Source organism: Chiloscyllium plagiosum, chromosome 4 (assembly GCF_004010195.1).
Source record: "Chiloscyllium plagiosum isolate BGI_BamShark_2017 chromosome 4, ASM401019v2, whole genome shotgun sequence".
Taxonomy (NCBI): Eukaryota; Metazoa; Chordata; class Chondrichthyes; order Orectolobiformes; family Hemiscylliidae; genus Chiloscyllium; species Chiloscyllium plagiosum.
This window is the reverse complement of record NC_057713.1, coordinates 59,484,749-59,510,240: the sequence shown is the minus strand read 5'-3', so window position 1 is coordinate 59,510,240 and position 25,492 is coordinate 59,484,749. Positions and strand designations below refer to the sequence as shown.

The window sequence follows — 25,492 nt, the reverse complement described above, 5'->3', positions numbered from 1 at the left end:
ATCTCCAAAAACACTCCATATTACTTTCAGGTACTTTACAACAAAAAAAGTTCCAAATTTTTACATACCTGCAAACAGGGAGCCCACCCCTTTAAATAGAACAGTTACTCGACCTACCTTACTGCTTAATGCTTCTCATATCATAAACGAACAAGAGAAATGTTGTTCGTGCTCTGGTGTTCAAATTTAAAATCATTGTGCAACATTATCTACTTATGTTCCATCATGTTGGCATCGTGCCAGTTCAATATATTTGGGTGCATGCAATGTACAAAGCTTACTTGGAGAGGCCTGGGAAGGTGAACTAGTGCTGCTAAACAGATAATGTCTCAGTTGCAAAGTCTAAACCAGGAAATGTAAAATAAACTGGATAAACTAGCTTTCAATTATGTACAGAAAGGAAAATAAACCTTGAGAAGATAAATGGGATTAAGAGGCAGCATAACAAAAGAGACAACCAGAAAAAGTTAATATTTATTTTAGTTTCTTAGAAAAGTATACAATATAACCAACATTACAAGGAATGAAACTTCACACTTACAAAATTAAATTTCAAGGGCTGAAGAAATTTTCAGATAGTAATGAACATATCATTAAAAATTCACTTGCCCTTGAATGTCCCAACCCTAAATTTTTATAGGATGTTCAATATGTGACTAATGGGTATGTATCCCAATTCAGTGCCAGTGCACATGTTTCAGTATTAAGGCTGATACTTATGTTCTATTATGGTGCAACCTATGAAAGAGCAGGGCAGTTTTGAGAACTTCTGCATTTAAGTGTACGTGTCCATAATTGTAAGTTGTTGTCGGATTTATAGTAATATGTATGTATTAATGATGGGTATGTATAGCCTCACCATCAAAGCTCTCTCAAAGCTGGTGACTGTGCATCATTTTAGAAATTGTTGAGAGGAGCAAGAACAAGTTAACATTTTAAATTGTATAGACTGTGCAAAACTGAAGTGAACGTGCTTATATCACCTTTAACGCAAAATCTGAGCTAATATTTGATTTTAAGACAACTTTTCATGCTTCCTTTGCAAGCTCCTAACAGCGACACAATATTGGATGCAATGAGATTGTAGCACTCACTGCAGTCCTCCAACATTATTGTTGTGTGTTAGCCATGAAAAACAATGGCATGTGTATGCAGTAAGTTGCATGCTTCCATTAAAGTCACCAGTAAACACATTAAGTGCATAATGCTACAAAATGTAACTATGTGTTATAGTTTCAAAGTAGAACTGAACCAATCATGAAACAATATTCAAATTACATTATACCACCCTTTTCTAAATGGCAGCTTGATTATAAAATTTGGCAAAAATAAGTTCATGATTAATTTTGGAAAGACAAACATTTGTGATCCTGCTGCTTCCTTTTGGTTCATTATTGTGATTCTCCATTATATAAACTAGTGACAGTACAATTTCAAGAGGAGTCTGCACTTGACCTGAACACAGTTATTTACATATTTTAGATTGAGAAGAAGGAAGTTATGTAAGGGGTAGGAAGAGGTTTTGTTTGGCCATTTGGGTCTTCAAGCCTGTTGTGGCATTCTACTCAAATAGTGCCTGATTACCTAATAATATAAATATCCTTTTTATATGTGCCAAATCAGTTTATTGATATCTAAATTTCATAAAAGGTGAAATACTGCTAAGTATGAATCTTAATATTGTTAAAATTTGTATTTTGAGTAAAGAAAAAGGTGTGTACTGACGGAGATGTTGATATGTAGATGAGGATAGAGATCTACAGTACAGGAAAAAGGCCTTCAGCTCATCACGTCCGCAAAGACGACTACCTAGCTATTCTCATCCCATTTTCCAGCACTTGGCTCATTGTCTTGTATGCTTTGTCATTGCAAGTGCACATTTAAATACTTCTTAAATGTTATGAGGGTTTCTGCCTCTGCCACTGTTACAATACTGAGTTCCAGATTCCCTCTACCGTCTTGAGTAAAAAAAAACATTTTTTCTCACATCTCCTCAAAACCTCTGCCCCTTCAGATCTCTGTCCCCTGGTCATTGATCCCTCTATCAAGGGAAAAGTTCCTTTCTATCCACCCTACCTATATCCTTCATAATTTTGTACATCTTGATCATGTCCCCTCTCAATGTCATCTGATTTAAGAAAAGTAATGCAGAATGTACAATACCTGTTCATAGCTGTAACTTTACAGTCCAGGCAACACCTTGGAATTATCCTCTGCAGAACTATCATATGACTCTTATTCCAAAACTACATGCAATATTCTAGTTGTGGCCTAACCAACATTTTATACAGTTCCAACATAACTTCCCTCCTCTAAACTCTACATCTCTGCTAATAACGGCAAGTATCCTTCCTTAACCATTTTATCCACCTATCCTGATACATACAGACTGGTGTACATTATACAAAAGTACCTCTGATCCTTGGTGCTTTCCAGGGTCCTGCAATTCACCATGTATTTCCTTGTCTTGCCAGAACATTCTTCCTCAGAAGAAGACACCAAAACTGCACACAGTACTTAAGGTGCAGTCTCACCAAGGCCCAGTACAGTTTCCTCAATTGTAACTCATAATGAGATGATAGAGGCATATCTGCTGCCAACCTAAAAGAAAAATAGGTGGATACTCTTTCCTCTGGAGCTTGGTGTAATTTTAGAAAGCAATTGCAGGACTTGTCATTGAGTTTTTGAAGTAATGGTTTTGCTATACACCTGAAGAAAACTGACCCTGTTCCAGACAGCAGCGAGACTTGTGTGCCAGCTAGGTGAGGTCGAGTCAAGAAGAGTGGCACCGAAAAAGCATAGCAGGTCAAGCAGCATCTGAGGAGCAGAAGAGTTGACGTTTTGCGCATAAGCCCTTCATCAGGAATGTGGGAGGGGAGGGGGGCTGTTAGTGATAGTTTGGAGAGGAGGGTGGAGCAGATAGGTGGGAAGGAAGATGGATTCGTAGCATAGTTCAAGAGGGCGGTGCCAAATTGGAGGGTTGGATCTGGGATGAGGTGGGGGGAGGGGAGATAAGGAAATTGGTGAAGTCGACATTGATGCTGTGTGGTTGGATGGTCCCCAACATGCATCTATCGCCTTCCTAGCCACCCTCACCCTCCTATTTATCTCTCAACCATTTTTACCCCCACATTCCTAATGAAGGGCTTATGCCCAAAATGTCGATTCTCCTGCTTCTCAGATGCTGCCTGACTTGCTGTGCTTTTCCAGTGCCACACTTTTTGACTCTGATACTCCAGCATCTGCAGTCCACACTTTCTCTGTGCTGGGAGAGGTATCCACTTCACCAATGTGAACAGTTCTGTCTTATATGGAATTCGTTTGGTCATTCCCTTATACATTGTTTTAATGGAAGGTGAGCTTTACAGAATCCAACACCCCAAAAATTGCAAACCGTACATGTCCTTGGTGAGAAGCTCTATCTAAAAAGAATCTTTGCGACTAAAAACAACAGTAGAAGAATGTGTTTTCTTGTGCTGCCAACATCAGCTTTCTGAACAGTTCTGACACAGCAATGAAAGTTAGAATTGCAAACAATTTCTATGGTATTGATGCATTTCTAATATCTGGAGGCAACCTGCATAATGTTACTCTGGGTTTTGTCAGTGTTTATAATCATCAAAACATTCACACCTTTCTTAGGGGAGCAAGGGAAATCATTCATTTTGGCAGAACAAAGCAGTAGTATTCTCCAAACTGCAATGTGAGCTAACTGGCACTCTTGCAGTGTTGCACATTCCTACTATAACTCCCCTAACATTTTGAATTGAAATTTTGTTTTGCTAGGCAAATAGTTCATGGTTGACCATAGACTCAGAACCTATGTGCCAGTTTCTCATTTGCTACAAGTTGCTTTAACGCATTTATCTTAAGAAATTATGCTCCCTTGATATTTTCAATTATGTGAAGTAACTAGATGGTTTGTGAGCGATAAGATGAACCACAGATCATGATATCTAGCAGCCAAGGAATGCAACAGGAAATAGTCATAATTCAGAAATCTATGTCAGTCTCAGAATTAAAAATCATACAACATCAGGTTATATTCAAACAGGTTTATTTGGAAGCACTAGCTTTTGGAATGCTGCTCGTTTGTCAGGTGGTTGATAGCCCAGTCCAACTCTGGCATCTCTAAATCAGGTCTCAGGTGACTGACTGTGTGGAGTTTGCACATTCTCTCCGTGTCTATGTGGGTTTCCTCCGGGTGCTCCGGTTTCCTCCTACAGTCCAAAAATGTGCAGGTTAGGTGAATTGGCCGTGCTAAATTGCCCGTAGTGTTAGGTGAAGGAGTTAATTGTAGGGGAATGGGTCTGGGTGGGTTGCGCTTCGGCAGGTCGGTGTGGACTTGTTGGGCCGAAGGGCCTGTTTCCACACTGTAAGTAATCTAATCTAATTATATTTTTGCTGCCTTTCAAACTAGGGTGAAGGTGGGAGGTCTGCTCCTGTATGTTCCTGAACGTAAATCATGCACACTGGTAATTTGTTGTCTAATAAAGCTTGAAATATAGAAATTCTTGTGGATGTACAGGTCAATGGTAAGAACATTGAGATGACTGACAGTCAAAGGACTTGTCAGTATTGGTTTCAAGGAATTTCAGAACTCAAAATAATGAATAAAATATTGCCTACTGTTTCAGTATTTTTGCTTGCCATTGCAGTAATTATTCTCTAACTTCAAATATTTTATTACACATTATGGAATTTCTCACCACAACAAATCTTTTGGTCCAATGAGACTCTGTAGTTCTGAACATACTGCAAGAGCAACTGACCCTTACATTAGTGCAACTATTAATTTACACATTGCTTTGAGAATATGAGCTAGATGCCTTCTGTGTGCTGCTTCTCTGATGAATGATACTATTGTGTAAGTTCATTCCACTTTGCATCTTCTGGTGAGCCCTACATCTGTTGTCTCTTGATGGGCCAGTGATCCAAGACATCAGTTGGGAATTCACTTAATGTCATGCTCTTTTGAGACCATTAAACCTCTTCCTTTCATGTGTGTCAGATCTTAGGATGGTGGAGGTTTCACTGTTATTATTCCATCTCCTCTCACATGGCTTTAGCAAACTCTTGTGTGATATCCTGACCTGAATGGTCACTGTGATGTACAGGGAATGCTTTTTATTTAATAAGCTCACAATTCCAAATCCGTGTGGGTCCTGAATACATTCAACAGTAATTTTCCCTTTATGCCCAATATTATCAGAATAGAATCTCTGACCAGTGCAAGTAAAGAAATGTTAACTAATGGGTTTTTTTTTGTTGTATGTTATGATCCTCCAGCACAAATGATGATTAATTCCTGGTGCAGCAGCAAAGTGATTTCAGAGCTAGGATCTTCAGTATCTGATGGAATATTTTATTAAAGGTTAATAGGGCTCCTAAACAACCCCTTTGCCAATGCTTTGATTGGAAATGAATTATTGATGAGATGGAGAGGTATTGATTGATTGCCCAGTTTCTCACTTTGACGTAAAACCAAATATTCTGAGTAATTGAAAGAAAGATTAAAGGTGAAGAAAGAAAACACTGAATTTAGAACTTTTTGTAATCCTTAAAGATAATTTATACATTCTTTTAAAATTACAACTATTGACTTTTTATATATTTAGACATTGCTGTAAAGAGATTTCTTTTGCTTTACAGGATGAACAATCACTGAGCAGCGAGGAGTTTGAACTCAGTGACTCCACATGGATGTCAGTTGAACGCATGAACTCTGACCAAAGCTCTAATCTGGAAGAGAGGATGCATAGCCCACAGAACCTTGACAGTCATCAGGATGGTCAGTGCTGTTGTACATGAGAAAGTGTATTGTTAAGTTCCTTAATTCATTAAGTGCTTTGAGGGGAAAAAGGACATACTAACTGTACATACTTCAATAATAGCTATGAGATTAAACAGAGTAAGTTTATTTGTTTGCTCCAGTCATTTTATTTAACTTTCCAGAGTTGCAGTTTAATCCTGATGATTAATAAAACCTATTTGTCAATCTGGGTTTTCATTAATGTTTAACTTTAGAAAAAAATCTAATTCTAGTATTGTACTTTATGTCTTGGCTAATTATTTTGAAAATGCTTCGTCTTAAAAATATCAATAGAGGTGATTACTTGAAACAACATTCCTCCTTGTTCTGCTGCTGCTAAAACACAAACCAGGAACACCAATTTACAGATTGGCCAAGGAGCTACAAGAAAGACTAAAACGCTTAGTAGAAGGCTCACGCCACTCCATCCACTCCACCCAAGAATTCCTGAAGACCATCAAAGACACTAAGATAGAAGAGGATGAAATAATGGTCTCCTTTGATGTGACAGCCCTGTTTACTTCAATCAACATTAACCTGGCCAAGGAAACACTGACTACATTATTAGAAGACTCAAAGACACACACATCAAACACCACTAACTTCATCAATAAGGAGAATATCATAAAGCTAGTGGACCTATGCCTTACCACCCACTTCACCTTCAACAACAAAACCTACAGACAAACCAATGGAACACCCATGGGATCTCCGATATCAGGGTTCTTAGCAGAGGCAGTAATGCAGAGACTTGAGCAAACACCGCTGCCAACCATCCAATCCAAACTCTGGGTCTGCTGTGTGGATGACACCTTTGTCATCACTAAACGAAACAAGTTAGAGGAAACCTTCAAGACCATCAATAATACCCTTGCTGGCATAAAATTCACTAAAGAGGAGAAAACAACAACAAGCTGTCATTCCTAGATGTCAAAGTAGAGTGAACAGCCAATGGGGAACTTTAAACCAGCGTCTACAGAAAAGCAACACATACAGACCAAATATTGAACTACAGAAGCAATCATCCCAACACCCACAAATGAAGCTGCATCAGAACATTACTTCAATGAGCCAACACACACTGCAGCAGAGAGGAACTACGCAGAGCAGAGGAAAATCACCTATACCGTGAATTCAAAAAGAATGGGTACCCAATGAACACAGTCCGCTGATTTCTCAGCAACAAACCCAAACAAGCAGACAAAACACGTCCAGAAACCCTAGCCACTCTCCCCTACATCAAAGACATCTCGGAAATGACTGCCTGACTACTCAGACCTCTTGGCATCATGGTAACAAACCCACCAACACACTAAAATAGCAGCTAATGAACTTGAAAGCCCCCATACAGGCAATGAGTAAAACTGATGTCATTTACAAAATACCGTGCAAGGACTGTAACAAACATTATATTGGACAAACAGGCAGAAAACTAGCCACCAGGATACATGAACATCAACTAGCCACAAAATGACATGACCCTCTCTCACTAGTATCCTCCCATACAGATGAGGAAGGACACCACTTCGGCTGGGACAACACATCCATCCGAGGACAAGCCAAACAAAGAGACACACGAGAATTCCTAGAAGCATGGCATTCCAACTGGAATTCTATCAACAAACATATCGAGTTGGACTCCATCTACCACCCCCTGAGAAAAGGAACTGGAAGTGACTTCACCACAGGAAATGACATCACTAACCCAAAGAAACCCAAACATATAAATAGAAAGCAGGAATTTTCAGCATTGCTTCGCATGAAGTCCACTAAAGATGTTACCTAGTAAGGAAACGAAACGCCTGGAAATGAACCTTTTCAGTTCAGTGAGCAAACCCACATCCAAAACCTCAACCTGAGCTACAAATCTTCTCAAAACTTGCTAAAGCCAGGAAAAAAAAACACATATCTGGACTCTGGAGTAGAGTCATAGAGATGTACAGCACGGATACAGACCCTTCGGTCCAACTTGTCCATGCCGACCAGATATCCCAACCTAATCTAGACCCACTTGACAGCACCCGGCCCATATCCCTCCAAACCCTTCCTATTCATATACCCATCCAAATGCCTTTTAAATGTTGCAATTGTACTAACCTCCACCACTTCCTCTGGCAGCTCATTCCATATACGTACCACCCTGTGTGGAAAAGTTGCCCCTTAGGCCTTTTGTATATCTTGCCCCTCTCACCTTAAACCTATGCTCTCTAGTTCTGGACTCCCCCACCCCAGGGAAAAGCCCTTGTCTATTTATCCTATCCATGTCCCTCATGATTTTGTAAACATCTATAAGATCACCCCTCAGCCTCTGATGCTCCAGGGAAAACAGCCCCAGCCTATTGAATCTCTCCCTATAGCTCAAATCCTCCAACCCTGACAACATCCTTGTAAATTTTCTCTAAACTCTTTCAAGTTTCACAACATCCTTCCAATTGGAAGGAGAGCAGAATTGCACACAATATTTCAAAGGTGGCCTGACCAATGTCCTGTACAGCCGCCACATGACCTCCCAACTCCCATAGTCAATACTCTGACCAATGAATGAAAGCATACCAAACGCCTTCGTAATCCAATAATAATCTATACTTGCTTGACATTCAAGAATAAATGTAATAAGCAAACACTTAATTGTATCTTCACTTTGCTGAAATAGTTTTCAAACATTTACTCTGCAGCATATGAGGTGTAACAATATGTTTTCAGGTGTCTTTACTGCTGCAGTACTGAAAATGACAGATTTGATAATATAAAATGATGAGTTCTTATTTTTTTTTGTTTAGTTTTTTTTTACAAATGTAGCAGTTGGTTCTGGTATGAATGACAAAGCTGCATTGAATTTGACGGTTGAATTGAAATTGAAATGGTGTAAAAAGTTTTATTTTTAAAGCCATTAAATCAGTAAGATTTTTTGTTCAAATTTTTTACCATAAATTTCTGCAAGTGTTTATAAGGTGAGGTCCTAACTATTGAAACAGCAGCAGTTTGATGATAGTGGTTAGAATGTCAAACAGATTACCGTTCCTGCAGTTTTACAGTAGGCATAATTTTAAACTGCCTTACAAGTAATTTTACCTTCAAAGTCTTGTCTGAAAACTAACAAAATTTAGATGTTTTGAGGTACTGTTAAAATTGCTTTACTGGGGAGACTAGAAAAATATTTGTAATGATAAGTCATTTTGAATTCATTCATAAGTAATTCTTGTAGATTAGATTGTCAGAAAGTTGTGGATCAGCTGCCCTGTAGATTAAGAAAGTATTGAAAAGTAGTATTGGCAATTGCAGTATATTCAATATAATTAAGAAAAAAAAATACAAATACTACAAAAAATGTTGGAGCCCAGCCAAAACTGCATTGGAATGATTGAATCTGGAGCCAATGAAAGCATAACTGAGGATTTTACCAGCAGATAGCCTGAGACAGGGGCAAAACCAGGCAATATGAGGGAGGTGAAAAGAGGTGACCTTAATAATGGCATGATTATGAGGCTTGATGGCCATCTTGGGATCAAATGTGACACCAACATTGCAACAGATTGGCTTACTATTAGATTATTATCAGGCACAGTGATGGCATCAATAGCTAGGGAGTAGGATTTGGGACGAGGATCAATAACAGTGGCTTCTATCTGCCCACTATATATTCGGAGGAAATTTCTGTTCACACCAAACTGGGTATTGGATAAGTAGTCACCAGTTTCTTCATCCCCCCTCCCCCCACCTTGTCTCAGCCGAATCCCTCCAGCCCGGCACCGCCTTCCTGACCTGCAGTCTTCTTCTTGACCTCTCCGCCTCCATCCTACTCCGACCTATCACCCTCACCTTGACCTCTTTCCACCTATCACATTTCCAACGCCCCTCCTCCAAGTCCCTCCTCCCTACCTTTTATCTTCTCCTGCTGAACACTCTCTGCTCATTCCTGAAGAAGGGCCTGTGCCCGAAACGTCGAATCTCCTGTTCCCTGGATGCTGCCTGACCTGCTGTGCTGTTCCAGCAATAAAGTTTCAACTAGGGCAATTAAGAGTCAGCCAGATTGTTGTGGTTCCAGAGTCATCTGTCAGCTAGATCATGTAAGAATAACAAATTTCCTTCCTAAAGGACATTATGAAACAGGTGGGACTTTACAACAATTGAAGATAGTTTGATGGTCATCATTACTGAGACTGGATATGAAATTCAGATCTATTAATTGCATTTAAATTATGGTAAGTAATTTAAGGTAGTGGTGTGGTAGTAATACCACTGGAATAGTTATCCAGAACCCTAGATTAAGGATAGTGAATGTCTGGAATTTTTTATACTAAAGAATTATTGAGGCTGGATCACTGAAAATGTTTATAAAGGCAATAGATAGATTATTGAAATAATTGGGAAGTTGATGGCTGTACTGAGCTTGTACAAAACTGCATTTGTGAATGATGTTGCTGAATACTATAGTGGGGCAGGTGTGAGAGGCTGAATGGTCTATTCCTGCTCCTATTTCTTATGCTCTTATAAAACCTATGACACATACAGCATTGGATGTGTTGGAGGACAAAAGGTCATTTTGTCCAGGTAGCGTTAAAATAAGATGCATTCACCTGAGGAAGTTCCCAAATTGCCTGGGAAAATTCACTTATGGAGGGGAAAATAGGAGACAAGTAGTCCCATAAAAAGAATGGAAGGAAATGGTGAGGAGCTTCTTCTCCAATCAACAAGATCATGGATGATGTACCCCAGGCCACAACTTCTCTTTCATGTCAACTCATCATAACCCTGAACTCCCGGCTACTTCAAAAATCTGTCTACCTTTAAATGCTTTCAACGATCTAGCCTCCAGAGTTTTTTTGGGGTAGAGAATTGTAGACATTCACTCTGCTCAGAGAGAAGAAATTCCTTCATGATTCAGTTTTTAAAGTTCTTCTGTGACTCTGCCCTCTAGTTTGAGATTTCTTCACTAATGAAAACATCTTCTCAACATCTAGCCTATCAAACCCCCTCAAATTTTTGTATGTTTCAGTAAGATCACCCTTAATTTTTCTGAACTTTGATGAATAAAGTTTAGCCATTCTAGATAATCAACCATTTCATGCCAGGATTCAGCCTACTGAATCTCTTCTGAACTGCCTCCAATGCCAGTACATCTTTTTTTAAATACAGGGACCAAAGCTATACATAATACTCCAGGTACAGCCTCAGGAACACCCAATGTAGTTGTAACAAGTCTTCCCTATTATTAATCTTGAAACCCTAGCAATAAAGGCCAAAATTCAATTTGCTGCCTTAATTTCTTGCTGCACCTGCATGCTAACTTTGTGATTCATTGACACTGAAACCCCTCCGCATTGCAATTTTTTTGGTTGCCTCTCTCCATTTAGATAAACTTCTGCCTTTTAATTCTTCCTACCAAAGTGTAAAACCTCACACTTTCCTGCATTAAATTCCATCTGTCAATTGTTTTGCTCACTCACTCAAAATTGAAATGGCTGGAAAGCAGCAATCAGCGATCTGATTGTTTTGTGAAAAAAAACAAACAAGTTCAAAAAAATCTATTAGGAATACTTGGAAAAGGACATTTGGTACCATAATGTACACACAAAAAAGTGGAACGTAATATGTTGAAATTCTGCAAGATATGTCAATGTTGTTTTTCTTCCTTTTTATTATCATTGTTGTGTGCATATGAAATTTTATTTTAAAGAAAGGGAAATCTGTTACCATCCAGTAGGGGCTGGTATGGATTACATGGTGTGCGAGAGATGTTTGAAAATTAATCTAGCGATAATTGGGTGAGAACTTGACTGACTTGGTTTGGGATTGTATAAAGAGAATGTTAGAGTTCTGCGATGTGTGAATTAGAATAAAACTCTAGAAGGTATATATCTGGACACTGTCTAACCAGTCGGGGCTGGTACATGGTGTGGGAGAGATGCCTCTGGTATTTATCAGTGGAAAGATTATTTCCCCTGTCCACAGAATCCAGAATTTGGGGGCACTGGTCTATGGATAGATGAGACAATTCTTCAAAACGGTGTGAATCTTTGGGATTGTCTACCCAAATGGTTATGGATATTCCATCATAGAATATATTTAAGGCTGGAATGGACAGGGAACCAAGGGAGTTGAAACCAAAATTCACTCATAATGATATTGAATGGCAGAGCAGGTTTGATGGGTCATTTATAGAGTCATAGAATTTTGGTTTACTCCTGCTTCTAAATCTTATGTTGTTATGATTGAGTCTAATTTTAAGTAGTTTTTAGGAAAAGTTATTTTTCATATTCTTGACATCTTGAAACTTTGGAGTCCAGTGTAGAATTTACTCTGGTCATTTCCAATTATACATCAAATTGTAGCTTGAACTCAATTACAGATTGATTATGATTCCCATAATAAGTAAGGGGAAAAGAAGAGCAATGTTAGCAGCTCATTTGCAATTACAAAATCTTTGAATGTCCTCCAAGCTGCATTTACTCACTGAGTTGACTGTACCTTAATTTATCTTTTGATCAGAGATGTATAGTTTTTCTTGATTTCGAGGTGCCGTGTTGGACTGGGGTGTACAAAGTTAAAAATCACACAACACCCGGTCCAACACCTGTTGGACTATAACCTGGTGTTGTGTGATATTTTTAACTTGACAGTTTTTCTTGGTTATCTAGCTGAGAGCTAGCATTTTATGGCACTCCTTCCTTCCTCACAATAATTACCTTAACTTTTATTTTTTCATCTATATTTTGTCAATCATCTAATGTATTAAACACTGAGACTGAAGAAGTTCCTCGAGGTGGATATATTTTGGTTAGTACTTGAATGGGGCAAGAATGACTGTCATTGACATGAAGTATTTGGGAGATCCAGAGCAGTGGGTGTGAAATTACTTTTATGTAGTATCAACAGAAAGAAGAGGTAGAGCCAGTGGAACACAAAAGGAGCCTATTTGACTCGTCGACTATATATATTGTAAGAATTGAATGGTTTGAATTGCCAGAGTTGTAACCAAGTTAGTTTTTTTTTATCAAGTCAGATCATAAGTTGTTTTCTTCTAAGTCAAATTTAAGCCTCAAGTTTTTTATTTTTAAGTGAAAGTCATACTGTGTCCTCTTGCTCATGTTAACCTGCAAGTTTCAGTCACTGTATTGATAGAATGTATTTGAAAATACACATTATATTGATTCACGCCATTATACTTCAGACAGCACAAAATGTGGTTAAAACTGAGATACAAAAAATAATGTTTTATTGACTTTAACAAGAACAAATTTTTATTACAAATGGACTATTTAAAACTGCAAACTGAATATTACTGTAAACCATAGTATTACAAGTGTTAGATATGTAGATAAATCCTTGGTTTTGATAATCTACATGGCAGAATGTTCAAAGGAATGGCTGTAGGTACAGTATCCACATTGGTGGACACTTGTCAAAATTCTTCAGACTCTGGAATGATTTCTGAAGATTGGAAGGTGGCAAATATAATACCACTGTTTGAGAAAGGAGGGAGAGAGAAAATGGGGAACTACAGATCTGTAACAACAGAGAATCTATAATAAGGGATGTGAGAACAGGGCATTGAAAATAATGGCAGAATTGGGCAGAGTCAACATGGATTTATGAAAAGGAAATATTTTAACAAACATTTTTATCCCCGATGACGTACCTAGCAGAATATGTAATGGAGAAGGGTTTGTATTGTATATTTTATTTTAGATATATTTAGATTTTCAGGAAGTTTTTGATAAAGTTCCAGTTAAGAGGATAACGAACGAAATTAGAACATATAGCATTTGAGGAAATCGAGATCAAGTCTTCTCTGGACCTCTGAACCTCTTCTCTGGAGTTCAGTAGAATGGGAGGTGATCTCTTTTGAATGTACACATTTCTTTCAATTTGAAAGGGTAGATGCAAGAAGGCTGATTCCACAAGCTTTGGGAGGGAGTGTTCGAGAATGAAAAGTCACAATCTGAGGGTAAGGCCAAGCCATTTACAAATAAAATGGGAAGGAATTCTTCATTCAGTGAATCTTTGGAAATCAGTACTCCAGAGGGTTGTGGACGCTCAGTCACTGAGTATGCTCTGATATTGGTAGATTTTCACATATTAAAAACTTCAAAAGATGCAGAGATATTATAGAAAAATGGTATTGAAATAGAAGATCATCCATGAGTTAATTGAATGGCGGTGTGGGGCTGAAGGATTGAATGGCCTCCTCGTGCTCCTGTTTTTTATGTTCTTACTTTCTTACATGAATGTTTCTAATTTTAATGTTCCTCTGTTCAACAAAAGCATCACCAACCAAATTGCCTGAATGCAATATTCTGACATCAGTGAACCTATTAAATTTAACTTTAACTTTAACTTATAGTCATTAAAAATACTTGAATAACAATAATATTATTAATATAAAATTAGAAGTCCTTTATATATTTGGAAAAGAGAGTTGCTTTCACAAACATAAACGCACAAAAAAATTTATACATTTAGAGGAACTTCAATTATCCAAATATCAGATTATCTGGCAAGATCGCAAGATCCCGATGCTTGGCTAAACTATGTTATCTGGCATTCAATTAATCGAACGAAGTCCTCCCCGCCCGTGTCCTTCGGATAATCGAGGTTCCTCTAAATAACTGTTCTCTATCCCAAAGGCCTGTGGAAGTTCAATCATTGAATATATTTGTGTTTTATAGATATTAATGATATCAAGGAATATGGGGAAAGTGTGAGAAAATGGCATTGCAGTAAATGATCAGCCATATTCTAGAATAGCAGAATAGACTCAAGGGGCTGAGTAGTCTACTCAGGTTTCTCTGTTCCTTTTTACTTTTCAGGCAGTGAACAAAGTTGATCTTGTTGCAGGGCCATCAACCATTTTTGTTCCACATGTTTTGCAGACAGCAGTTCCTTTGTGACTGACCTTCCATATCCTTCCTAATCAAGCGATATGACTTTTGGTGACAGTGTGATTGTTGTCTAGTTTCTGAGAACAATACATATGTTTTACATAAAGCAATTACGAAAGTGCCCTCAGCATTGCACTATGCAGTATTCTATATTTCAGTATTCAATGCATATCATACATATAACACTTGATATTTTGCTGTTTTGTGCTGATGAGCTTCCCCCCTTTCCCCTGCACCTCTCTCTTCTCTGGCCCTTTCCCCATTCAGACACTGAAAATCTCTGTCAGGGGCAACCATAGAAGGTAGTTGGGCTGAGTAAGAAAGAGGTTCATGGAAAAAGTTGGTTCGATTTACAGTGTGAAGAGTTGTTCTGGTGATGTTCATGAAAGGACTGGGAGGAGATACAATTGAGTTGGGGAACAGTTAAACCGATGTGCAGCCATACAGGGCTTTGGAAGGTCATATTCAGTTATAATTTCATTCCTTGCGCACTTGTGTGAAAGTTATTTCACATTTAGAAAACCTAGCCTTGCACAACAGCAAACATTTAAAGCAAACCGTGCAGGGAAAATCCTTAATTTCTCCATTGAGTATTAATAATTTAATTTGTCATTGCATCACATACTTGAGAATAAATTAAAAGAAAATATGACAAATATTCTTTTATGATGGTTAGGTATAGTCAGCATGTGAGAGGAAAACCATGTCTCTCAAACTTGTTTGAGTTTTTGAGCAAGTTATCAAAAAGATTGAGAGCAGAGCAGTGGGTGTTATATTTTTGGATTTGAGTAAAATCTCCGACAAGGTTCTGCCTGGTAAGCTAATTAGTAAAGTGAGGTCACATGGTATTTAGGGTGAGCTTGCCAATTGGATACACAATTGGCTTAATAGCAGGAGACAGAAAGTAATGGTGGAGGGTTGTTTTTCAGACTGGAGCCTGTGACCAGCAATGTTCCACAGAGATCAGTTCTGGGTCCTCTTTTGTTTGTCATTTATATAAATGATTTAGATGAGAATATAGAAGGCATGGATAGTATGTTTGTAGGCGACAGCACAATCGGTGACATAGTAGACAGTGAAGAAGGTTTTCTAAGATAAGTATGTAAGTTAGCTCTATTTATCATCAACCTGAGCCACAAATCTTCTCAAAGATTACAAAGTGATCTTGATCAAATGGGTCAATGGGTTGAAAAATGGCAAATGGAGTTCAATCTGGGTAAATGTGAGGTATTACATTTTGATACAACAAACAGAGGTAGGGCTCAAACAATTAATGGAAAGGCCTAGGGGTTTGACACATAATTCTTTGAAGTCTGCCTCTCCTGGAATAGTGTGTCCAGTTCTGCTTGCCCAGTTATGGGAAGGATATTATTAAGCTGGAGAGGGTTCAGGAGAGATTTACCAGGTTGTTACTGGGTATGACAGGTTGAGTTATAAAGAAACGCTGGATAAGCTGGAACTTCTTTCACTGAAGCATAGCAGGTTGAGGGGCGACCTGATAGAAGTTTATAAAATACTGAGGGGTATAGATAGAGTTAATGGTTGTTGTTGTTTCCCAAGGATGAGGAGTTTCAAGACTAGGGGACACATGTTTAAGATAAGAGGAGAGAGATTAAGAAAATACATGGGAGATATTTTTTCTTTACAGAGGATGGTTTGCCTATGGAATGAACTTCCTGAGGAAGTGGTGGATGTGTGTAAAATTACAGTGTTTAAAAGACATTTGGATAACTACATGAATAAGAGAGATTTGGAGGGATATGGGCCAGAAGGAAACAAGTGGGACTAATTTAGTTTGGGATTATGTTTGGCATAGACTGGTTGGACCAAAGGATCTCTTTCTGTGCTGTATGACTATGAAGAGCACTGGCTTTTCAAAGGTAGGTAATGCCCAAAACAATTCCTGGAGTTTGAAGATGTAACAGAATTAATGTATAGTGGATGCCACACATCTTTGCACTCAAAGGCATTTGGTCATGTGTATCGCATCAGACTTGTACATATGCTGGAATACTGTGAACTAAAACGGAATGAGTGAATTCGATAAAAAATCATCCCAGCTATAAGAAAATAAAGAATAGTGATCAATTATGAGTTGTTTTTAAACAGCTATGATTAGCATTATATTGCAGTGATCAGTTCTAGGTTGCAGATTGTCTACTATAAACATAAATGATCCTAATAGTACTATGATCAGAATATCACAATGTTCAATAAGGTCAATTTGCTTGTGAATGCAAGAAGTTTGGAGAAATGGGAAGAAAATAAAAATCTGCAGTTTAGGTAAGTACAACCGTATAATTGACGACATATTAGCGATACGTAATGCACAAGGTGCTTCCCAATAGTCCTTCTACTTAAAGTTGTGATGAGCTGAACTATTCAACTTGATTTGACCCATGGCTGATCTCAGGTTGGCGTCAGGGGTTCGGGGGGAGGTGAAGTGCACAAGTAACTTTAATGGTTCAGGATTAAGAAGTGGATAGTGATCAGGACTCCATCCATTCTTGCTCACTCCTGGAAATGTGTGTTCCTGGTAGTTTCCTTCTCTTGTGATTGAAAAACCTGATAATACTCATGTAGTATACTCATGTTAAAGAATTGTTGCTTGGTTGAGAAACCAGATAATTAAGGAATGTCTGAACCCCAACAGGAGGTGAATGCCTTTAGAAGGGGAACAAGTAATGTGTAAAGGATCAAAGAAGAAGAAGAATTCATATTGTTAATGTGACTAAATGCGTGACATTTAAAATTGAGCTAAGTGATATTAGGACAGTAGATTGGCAAAAGGGCTACGTTTTACAGACATCTTAAAGGAGAAGAGAGTGGTAGAGAAGCAGGATGATTATGCAGGTTATTTGGTGAGGAGGAGAAACTGCTGCCAAAAGTAGAGCACTTGAAATCAGGGTAAGCAAAATACCAGAATTCAATGAGCACCGAGATCTTGGTTTGTAGGTTGGAGGATTTTATGGAGGGAAGAGGGAATAGACAAATTTGAAAACAAAGAAGAAAATTTTAAATTTGTGTTATTGATGCTAATATGGGTCAACTAATATTAGAGAACTAATATGGGTCAACGAGGATGAGGGTAATAGGTTCACATTGATATATTGAGTGGATATTTGCACAGATTAGGCTTGGAAACCTTAAATGTTATGCTATTTATACAAATCGGAATGATATCCTATGAAGTTTTGTAGTTAAATAAATAAACTTTAAATGTGTTTCTAGCACAAAGCCCAACAACCAGGGACATGCAGTACCCACAATTTCTGTACATTAAAGTCATCGCTATCATGAACAATGTAAAACTTTTCATTATTATGAATGATCTACTTAAGGGGATGGACTGCCATCTAGTGTAGTAAATACTAATTCAGTTGCAGGACTTAAAACTAATCTTGTTCAATTCCTAATTCAGTAGATCTATCGAGTAATATCTTCTGGCAGGTAGTGATGGAAAATAATCATTCAGATGCACTGTTTGGCATTGAGAATTAATGCCTGTCTTTAATCTGGCACTGAATTTAGTTTAAATTTGTAGAATTGAAGGTTTTCTTCTTCTGACATGTAAGGAACTGATCTCAACTGATATTGAGAAGCTTTACATGTATTTTTGGTGGGTGCACAACAAAGTTACATCTGTGCCAGTGGGAACAATGTCATTCCTCTGTCATCTTTTATGTAGTTAATTATCTCTTTTTTTCGTCACTTCATCTTTTAATTGTCCAGCTTCGTGGGCCTCTATTAGTTCTACTCTGTTCTTTAACAACATTAACAGAAGACTGGTATTTTCCTGCTTTTAGATTAAGTCTGACAATAGGGAATAAAGTACTGGAGAGAAATACTCAGCCTACAAAGTTCAAAAGTCCTAGGATTAAACTTGAATGAGGCAGCAAATGTTTTACTGGAATTTCAAAGCTGTGCAAAGAACTGAACCAAAAACCAAAACTGGTTTAGCAGTTTGCTCTTTCTCAAATGTCTGAAGCTGAAGTAAATGGAATAAGGCTTCTCACTGGTTGTTAATTGACCACTTAGTGGCAGAAGTTGACCTTGAGACTTCCTGCACAGATCTTAATTTCTGAGGGGCTGAGTATCCCCCTTGGCCCTTGGTGCCAACTTGCCCAATGGTCTTCTCTTCCTACCACCTTTCCCACTACTTCATGAGAGGAGAAAATTCTGTCCACTGGATCAGGTGTGCATTGTTGCCATTAAGCTCTACATTTTATACCTTTCTCTGTAACACTTCATGAATGCTGTTTCATCAGTCAGCTTGTTTGATATCTAGTCTTGGATGAGTTGCAGTTTTCTTCAGCTAAACATTGGGAATATAGGATCCATTGTCTTCAGCCACAAGCTGTGAATCTTTTTATAAAAGCAAAATACAGCTTTAGGTAATCTGAAATGAAACACAATGCTGGTCTGGCAGCATGTATGAAGACAGAAACAGAGTTAGTTTTTCAAGCCCCAAAACTCTGCTTTGGAACTTTTTTCACTGACTTCTTTCCTCGTACTTGTCACTATTTCAGGCTGAAGTAGATTGTTTACAATCCTTAGATTATGACTTGAACCTCAGATGAAATTCTGACCCCACCATATGGACTGTCTAGTTCTATCTTTGTATCATCACAGTCTCTGATGCTGCCATATCATGTGTGTTGTTCAGATCATGATTCATATCTTTGTCAATTATTCAATAGTTTCAAGTTGGCGTCCCATCTTCTATCAATCCAAGTTCTTTTTGGAGAGACTTGACTATCTAATCCAACAGTCTGTAGATTAGAGTGGTGCTGGAAAAGCACAGCAGGTCAGACAGCATCCGAGGAGCAGGAAAATCGATATTTTGGGCAAAAGCCCTTCATCAGGAATGGAACCCTTCATTCCTGATGAAGGGCTTTTGCCTGAAACGTCAATTTTCCTGCTCCTCGGATGTTGCCTGACCTGCTGCGCTTTTCCAGCACCACTCTAATCTAGATTCTGATTTCCAGCATCTGCAGTCCTCACTTTTGCCTATATAATCCAACAGTCATCTATGTACTACTACACGTTTGGAATGGCTTTTGTTTTTGGAGGATAAGTTAAAGGACCCCATCTGATCTCTTATGTATTAAAAGATCTCTTGCTATCAATTAGAGTTCTTCTTGTGCTCTGGTTAAAAGATTTCCCTCAGTCAACATGAAAGGCTGGATTATTGCAGATCAAGAATTCAGGCCTTCCCCCATTGTCCAACATTGGTTGTCAACTTGACTATCTGAAATGTTGCTTCCCCCCAAAACGATTACACTGGAAACAGTACTAATTATTTCAAAGAGGAGGCTTCTGTTCTCATCTGGAATAAGTCCTGTCCCAAAGAGCTACTGACCAGTCTGAATGGCTAACAGCTCTATAGTCCCAACAGCACAAGCTTCAAAGACTGGCCACTGCTGGGACTACAGGCAATCCTCATGATTAATTGAACAGGCCTGTTTCCACACTGTAGGTAATCTAAACATGGATTTAAAGGTTGAATCTGGGATTTTGGATGAACTTGGATGGCAGACCCCATCAAAATGAAAGGACGTAGGTTTAAAGAGATGTACAATCTTAGAGCGATGTTCCTATACCCTTCTTCATATCCGACATCAATCCTCACAGTGAAAGCTTTCCCCTGCCATCTGCTTTTGAAGTAAAATAGCAGCAGACCATATTGACTATTTAATAGCTTAAATAGGTCAAAGGGCAAGCAGGCTGCCTAACACTAATGTCATTCACTCTCATGTGAAAGAGAAAAGTCAGGGTAGTAACAAACCCTTCAAAGATGCTGATTGAGTCCATAAAATCTAACCCAACAAACCAGATTGAGAGATAATTTATTTCATTGTTTATGAACAACTTGATTGCTGCCCAGCAAAACAACAAAGATATTTCAAAGTGACTTCATTGACTTGAGATATTTGCAAAGTTCTGAGTAATGAAAAGCATAGCACTCATGTTAGTTCATTCATTCATTTTGTAGTTGGTGGAAGTCACACCATGACAGAATTATTTAGGAGTGACACCCTGGTGGCATAAGAGTGGCTAATGAACTATAGAGGGACCTCCGATTATCTGGCATTCGATTATCTGAATATTGGATTATCGGGTAAGATCACAAGGTCCTGATGCTCGGCTAAATGATGTTATTCAGCATTCGATTATCCGGAATTCGATTAAGCGAACGAAATACTCCCTGCCCGTGTCCTTTGGATAATTGAACTTCCTCTGTAGATGGTCTTTCCCATTCTTCACTTATTTTTATTTATATTTGATAAGACATCTTCTTTGAAAAATGTTAACATATTAATGTCCGACAGGTTCAAAAAAATCCAGTAGAATCTAAAAAAAATTGTTATGGAAGCCGGGTAATCAGTAGGGCAACAGAATTCAAATACCTAATACCTTTTGATCTTTCAGATCCCATATTGGCTCCGAATCATTGTCCACTTCTGGTGTTGGTTGCTCCAGACATCGTTTTGTCAGGGATGTTAGGAGACATCCATGGTCTATTATATGTGTGATCCTAATTTGATGGCAGGGCAACAATTTTGAAGCTTAACACTCCAGCTAACACCGTCTTTTAACATTGCACAGCTGCACACTATGTTAGCAATAAGCCCTTCACCCCTAGTGACAATATTACTTAAAGAGCTCATCAACAACTTTCATTTTAGTTGCTGATGGATTTTACTGATGCTTTTGCAATTGTAGAAGGTTTGAAGTGTAGTTTAAAGCTGCTGATGTCTGTTGGGAACGATGTGGCATGTACTGAAGGGCTTTTCTCCTAATTTAAAAAAATCTATATTGATCACATATACTGATCTCTTACTTTCAGATATAGATGCTGTGTTTCTAACACCTTTGCCCTGTAGCAAGACAGAGAAAGTCAGTAGAAGTCTCACAGAGTGAGAGTAGCTGCTGGTAGAAGGAGGAGGAAGGGAGAGAACAGCTCTCAGCAAGGGGCTATTTTTACTTAGATCATTTAGGAAGAAATTCTCCTACCTGAATCCAGTGTCAGACATATGTGCTACACAAAGAAAACCATCACTGAATTCTGCCACCTACTATGTATAGATATATGTAAATACAGAGGTGTACAACAACAGCAAGAACTTCTATAATGCATTTTGTCAGTTTGGACTTTCTGTTTTTGAATTTGCATTTTAAAAATCGGGAATTGAAGTCCAGTGATGATCACAAAATTATTGTTAATCATTGCAAACATGTAGTTGGTTCACTACTTTTTTCACTCCCCTGTTCAACGATCAGCCCAGCAATGGCAGACCAGTCAGTTTAACTTTGGTAGAGGAGAAAGTTGTAGAGACTAGATAGAATTAATAGTTTGGACATGCTGGGCTTATATTGCGTGAAACTGTAGAAATCCCAATATTTATATTGACAAATGAATGTAGGCTTGCAATTGACATGATAGAGAATTCTCTGGCAGATTTCTCAACCAACACACTTTTTAAAAAAAAATCTTGTGTAATTGCATTTCAGTGGTACATTTGAGTGCAGAGTGAATTGGTTTAGTTTGATTTATTATTGTCACATGTACTGAGATACAGTGAGAAGTATTGTTTTGCATGCTAACTAGACAAATTATATGTTATATAAGTACATGAGGGTAACAACAGGATATAGTGTTACAGCTACAGAGAATATGCAGAGAAAGATCAATTCTAATACTTGAGAGGTCCATGCATAAGTCTGATAACAGCAGGGAAGAAGCTGTTTTAATCTTATTGATACATGTTTTAAAACTTTTGTATCTTCTTCTCGATTGAAGTGGATGGAAGAGAAGATAACTGGGGTGTGAGGGGTCTTTGATTATTTTGGCTGGTTTCCCAAGGCAGTGGGAGGTGGAGACGTAGTCAGTGAGAGTAAGGCTGGTTTTCGTGATAGGCAGGGCTACATTCATAACTCTCTATATTTGCTCTGCCCAAGTTTGCAAGAAGTTGCTATACCAAGCAGTGATGCATTTGGATAGAATGCTTTCTATGGTGCATCTATAAAAATTGGTAAGAGTCATTGTGGACATGTCAAATTTCCTTAGCTTTCTGAGAATGTAGAGGTGTTAGTATGCTTTCTTGACTGCAGCATCAATGGATCAGGACAGATCGCTGGTGATATTTATTTCTAGAAATTTGAAGCTTTTGACCACCTCCACTTCAGCACCATTGATTAGACAGGGGGATGTCCTCCACTGCACTTCCTGGAGTTGATGAAGCTCCTTAGTTTTGCTGACATTAAGGGAAAGATTGTCATATTTACATTATGTCAGTAAGCTGTCTTTCTCTTTCTTGTACTCTGTCTTATCATTGTTAGACACCTGTCTCACTACTGTGGTGTCATTAGCAAATTTGTAAGTGGAGTTAGAGCTGAATTTGGTCACCCAGTCATGAGTATACAAGGAGTATAGTAAGAGGTTGAGTATGCAGCCTTGTAGGGTACCAGTTGAGAATTATTGTGGAAGTGGTGTTGTTGCTTATTTTGACTGCTTGTGGTCTGCAAGTCAGAAAGTCGAGGATCCACTTGCAGAGGGGGGTGCAGAGGGTCTTGGAGTTTAGAGATGATTTTGGTTTAATTTCTGATGTTGAATGTAGGACAAAAGTCAATAAAAAGGAGTCTGATGTAGGTGTTCTTGTTATCCAGATGTCGCAGGGATGAATGTAGGGCCAGAGAGATGGTGTCTGCCCTGGATCTATTGTGACGGTAAGTGAATTATATATTCAGTCAAGTAGCTAAGAGGTTTGTGGTGCAACTTCCACATCTTGGCTTTTGAAGAAGGTTTCATTGATCTTGATTCCTCGTATGAGACTATTCAAATTGCAGCACTGCAAGTAGGACGGTGGTGCTAGACTGCTGGAATTTCCTGCTGCAGCTTTCTTGTCCTACTGTCTTATTAACGTTTGTCTGGAGGATATTTTGGCTCCCTACTTGTCTACTCAGAAATTTGGACCTGCAGAAGAGGAAAAGCAGTTCAACAAAGCAGTGACATCTGTTGTTATGGGAACAGGAGATTGTCCCTCAGAAGACTTTGTAAACCTAGCCCCTTGGTGAAAACATTTTCTTATTTTTGATTCTCTTTTCTCTTGCTCTTGATTCCTCACCACTTTGTTATTAATTCTCTCTTAATGGTCCTTTACTAAGTCTCATGGCTTTATCTTCTGACCTTAATGAGCCGTAAGGCTGACCAGAACATTTAACTGGAAGGTACTGTGAAACATTGGCTTGTCGTCATGAGATCTCACCCATTTCAACATGGTGATATTTCAACAGATATTTTTGAGGGTTAGGAAATAAAGAAACATAGTCAGAATCTAGATGTGTCTAATTCTGAAGAATAAACTAATTGCACAAATCAGCTATTTATGTTTACCACACTATCATTCAGAAAAACACTCTTTTCAGTGTGTCACTGCTTTCTTCTGGTTTACTTCTATTAGTTGCATTAGTTACCTTTTGTATGTCTGATCTGTTTTTAACTCAAAGTACTACTTTATCACTCCAAGTCTTATTTTACCTATCATGACAATCTTCTATTAATCTTTACAATGCCTCACAACTGTTCCTTTCCTGCAGATGGTTTTAGTTAGTACATTCTTTCCTGTCTGATGTTTTGTAATCCATGCCATTTATCTTCTGATGTCCAATTTCTACTTTAAAATGCCTCATCTATGATCTAAGGCTTTAGCTCTAGCTTTTGGAAATGTAACTTTTGGATTTCTTCTTTTAAAAAAAAAAGTCAACAATTCAAGCAATTCACATTCCCCTTTCAGGACCCAAAAAGATCAGTCTGAAACGTTATGAAGTTGAAGGCGTTTATGGTACTTGGCAAACAACTGTCATGTCAGAGTGTGCTGGAAAATTGAAAGATGTAACATTTTGGCTGTAACCTAGATACCAGTTGTTTTCACAGCAGTTTGAATTTAACCAATCCATTTAAATTATGCCCCAAAATACTAAAACCCAATCAAATTTGAATTTTACTGTTTTGACAACATCGAACCAATGGGTTGATTCGATGTTTTGGGTATAGGAAGCAGGCATTTTGGACAGTTAGCCAGAGAAAGAGCACCACTTGCCATTGTCAGATAGACTGCCCGAAAATACACTCTGTTAAAGGTATCTTTTTCATAGAAACATCTTTGCAGCCAAAGACCGAAGACAATCCAAGGAGATCTACAAAGAGAGGAAGATGGACACTGGAGATGACAGCCACTGTGTGGTTTTGAAAATATTAAGTTGCTGTAAATTTAATCGGGGCTTTATTGGATGAATAGATTGTTATAGAGTGGGAGGTAGATAACAACAAACCTTTAAGAGAAATTAGGCTTAGAGTTATAAATAGTTGTTGTTTAATGTTCACTTTTAGAGTTAAAGAATACAATTGATATTTTTTGGTAAATAGTGGAATATGGGCAGTTCTCTCTCCCTACACTTTCCCTGGAGTTCTACACAGGGGTGTATCCTAAACCCCCCCTTCCCCACATAATCTCTCCAACATTGTCCTGTACAGGGTAAAAGTGGAACCTGTCAAAAAGTTGCAGTAAAAAGTTGTGTGTGGGGCTGTGGCTGTGTGTGTGTGTGTGCTATTTGAAGACTTAGCCCACAAAGGAAACTGCAGCAGTCTTGTTGTTGGTGTCCAGTCTGGCTGCCCCAGAGAGGGGTGGCTGTGTAAGGGGTTGGGTGGGGCAGGCGGGGGGTGATTTTGGATGGGGTTCTGGGCAGGGGGCGATGTTGGATGGGCTTCTGGGGTGGGGTGCGGTGCTGGACAGGA

The 25,492-nt window shown here is 38.4% G+C and overlaps 1 protein-coding gene across 3 annotated transcripts in view; it reads left to right on the top strand.

The window, feature by feature from the left end:
* LOC122549071 (nucleolar protein 4-like) overlaps window positions 1-25,492 on the top strand; it is a 348,158-nt gene that overhangs the window by 117,635 nt on the left and 205,031 nt on the right. For all 3 annotated transcript variants that reach the window (XM_043688281.1, XM_043688282.1, XM_043688280.1), the window contains exon 5: window positions 5,653-5,791. In XM_043688281.1, the coding sequence (XP_043544216.1) occupies window positions 5,653-5,791 (139 nt within the window). The remainder of the gene's footprint in view (window positions 1-5,652; window positions 5,792-25,492) is intronic.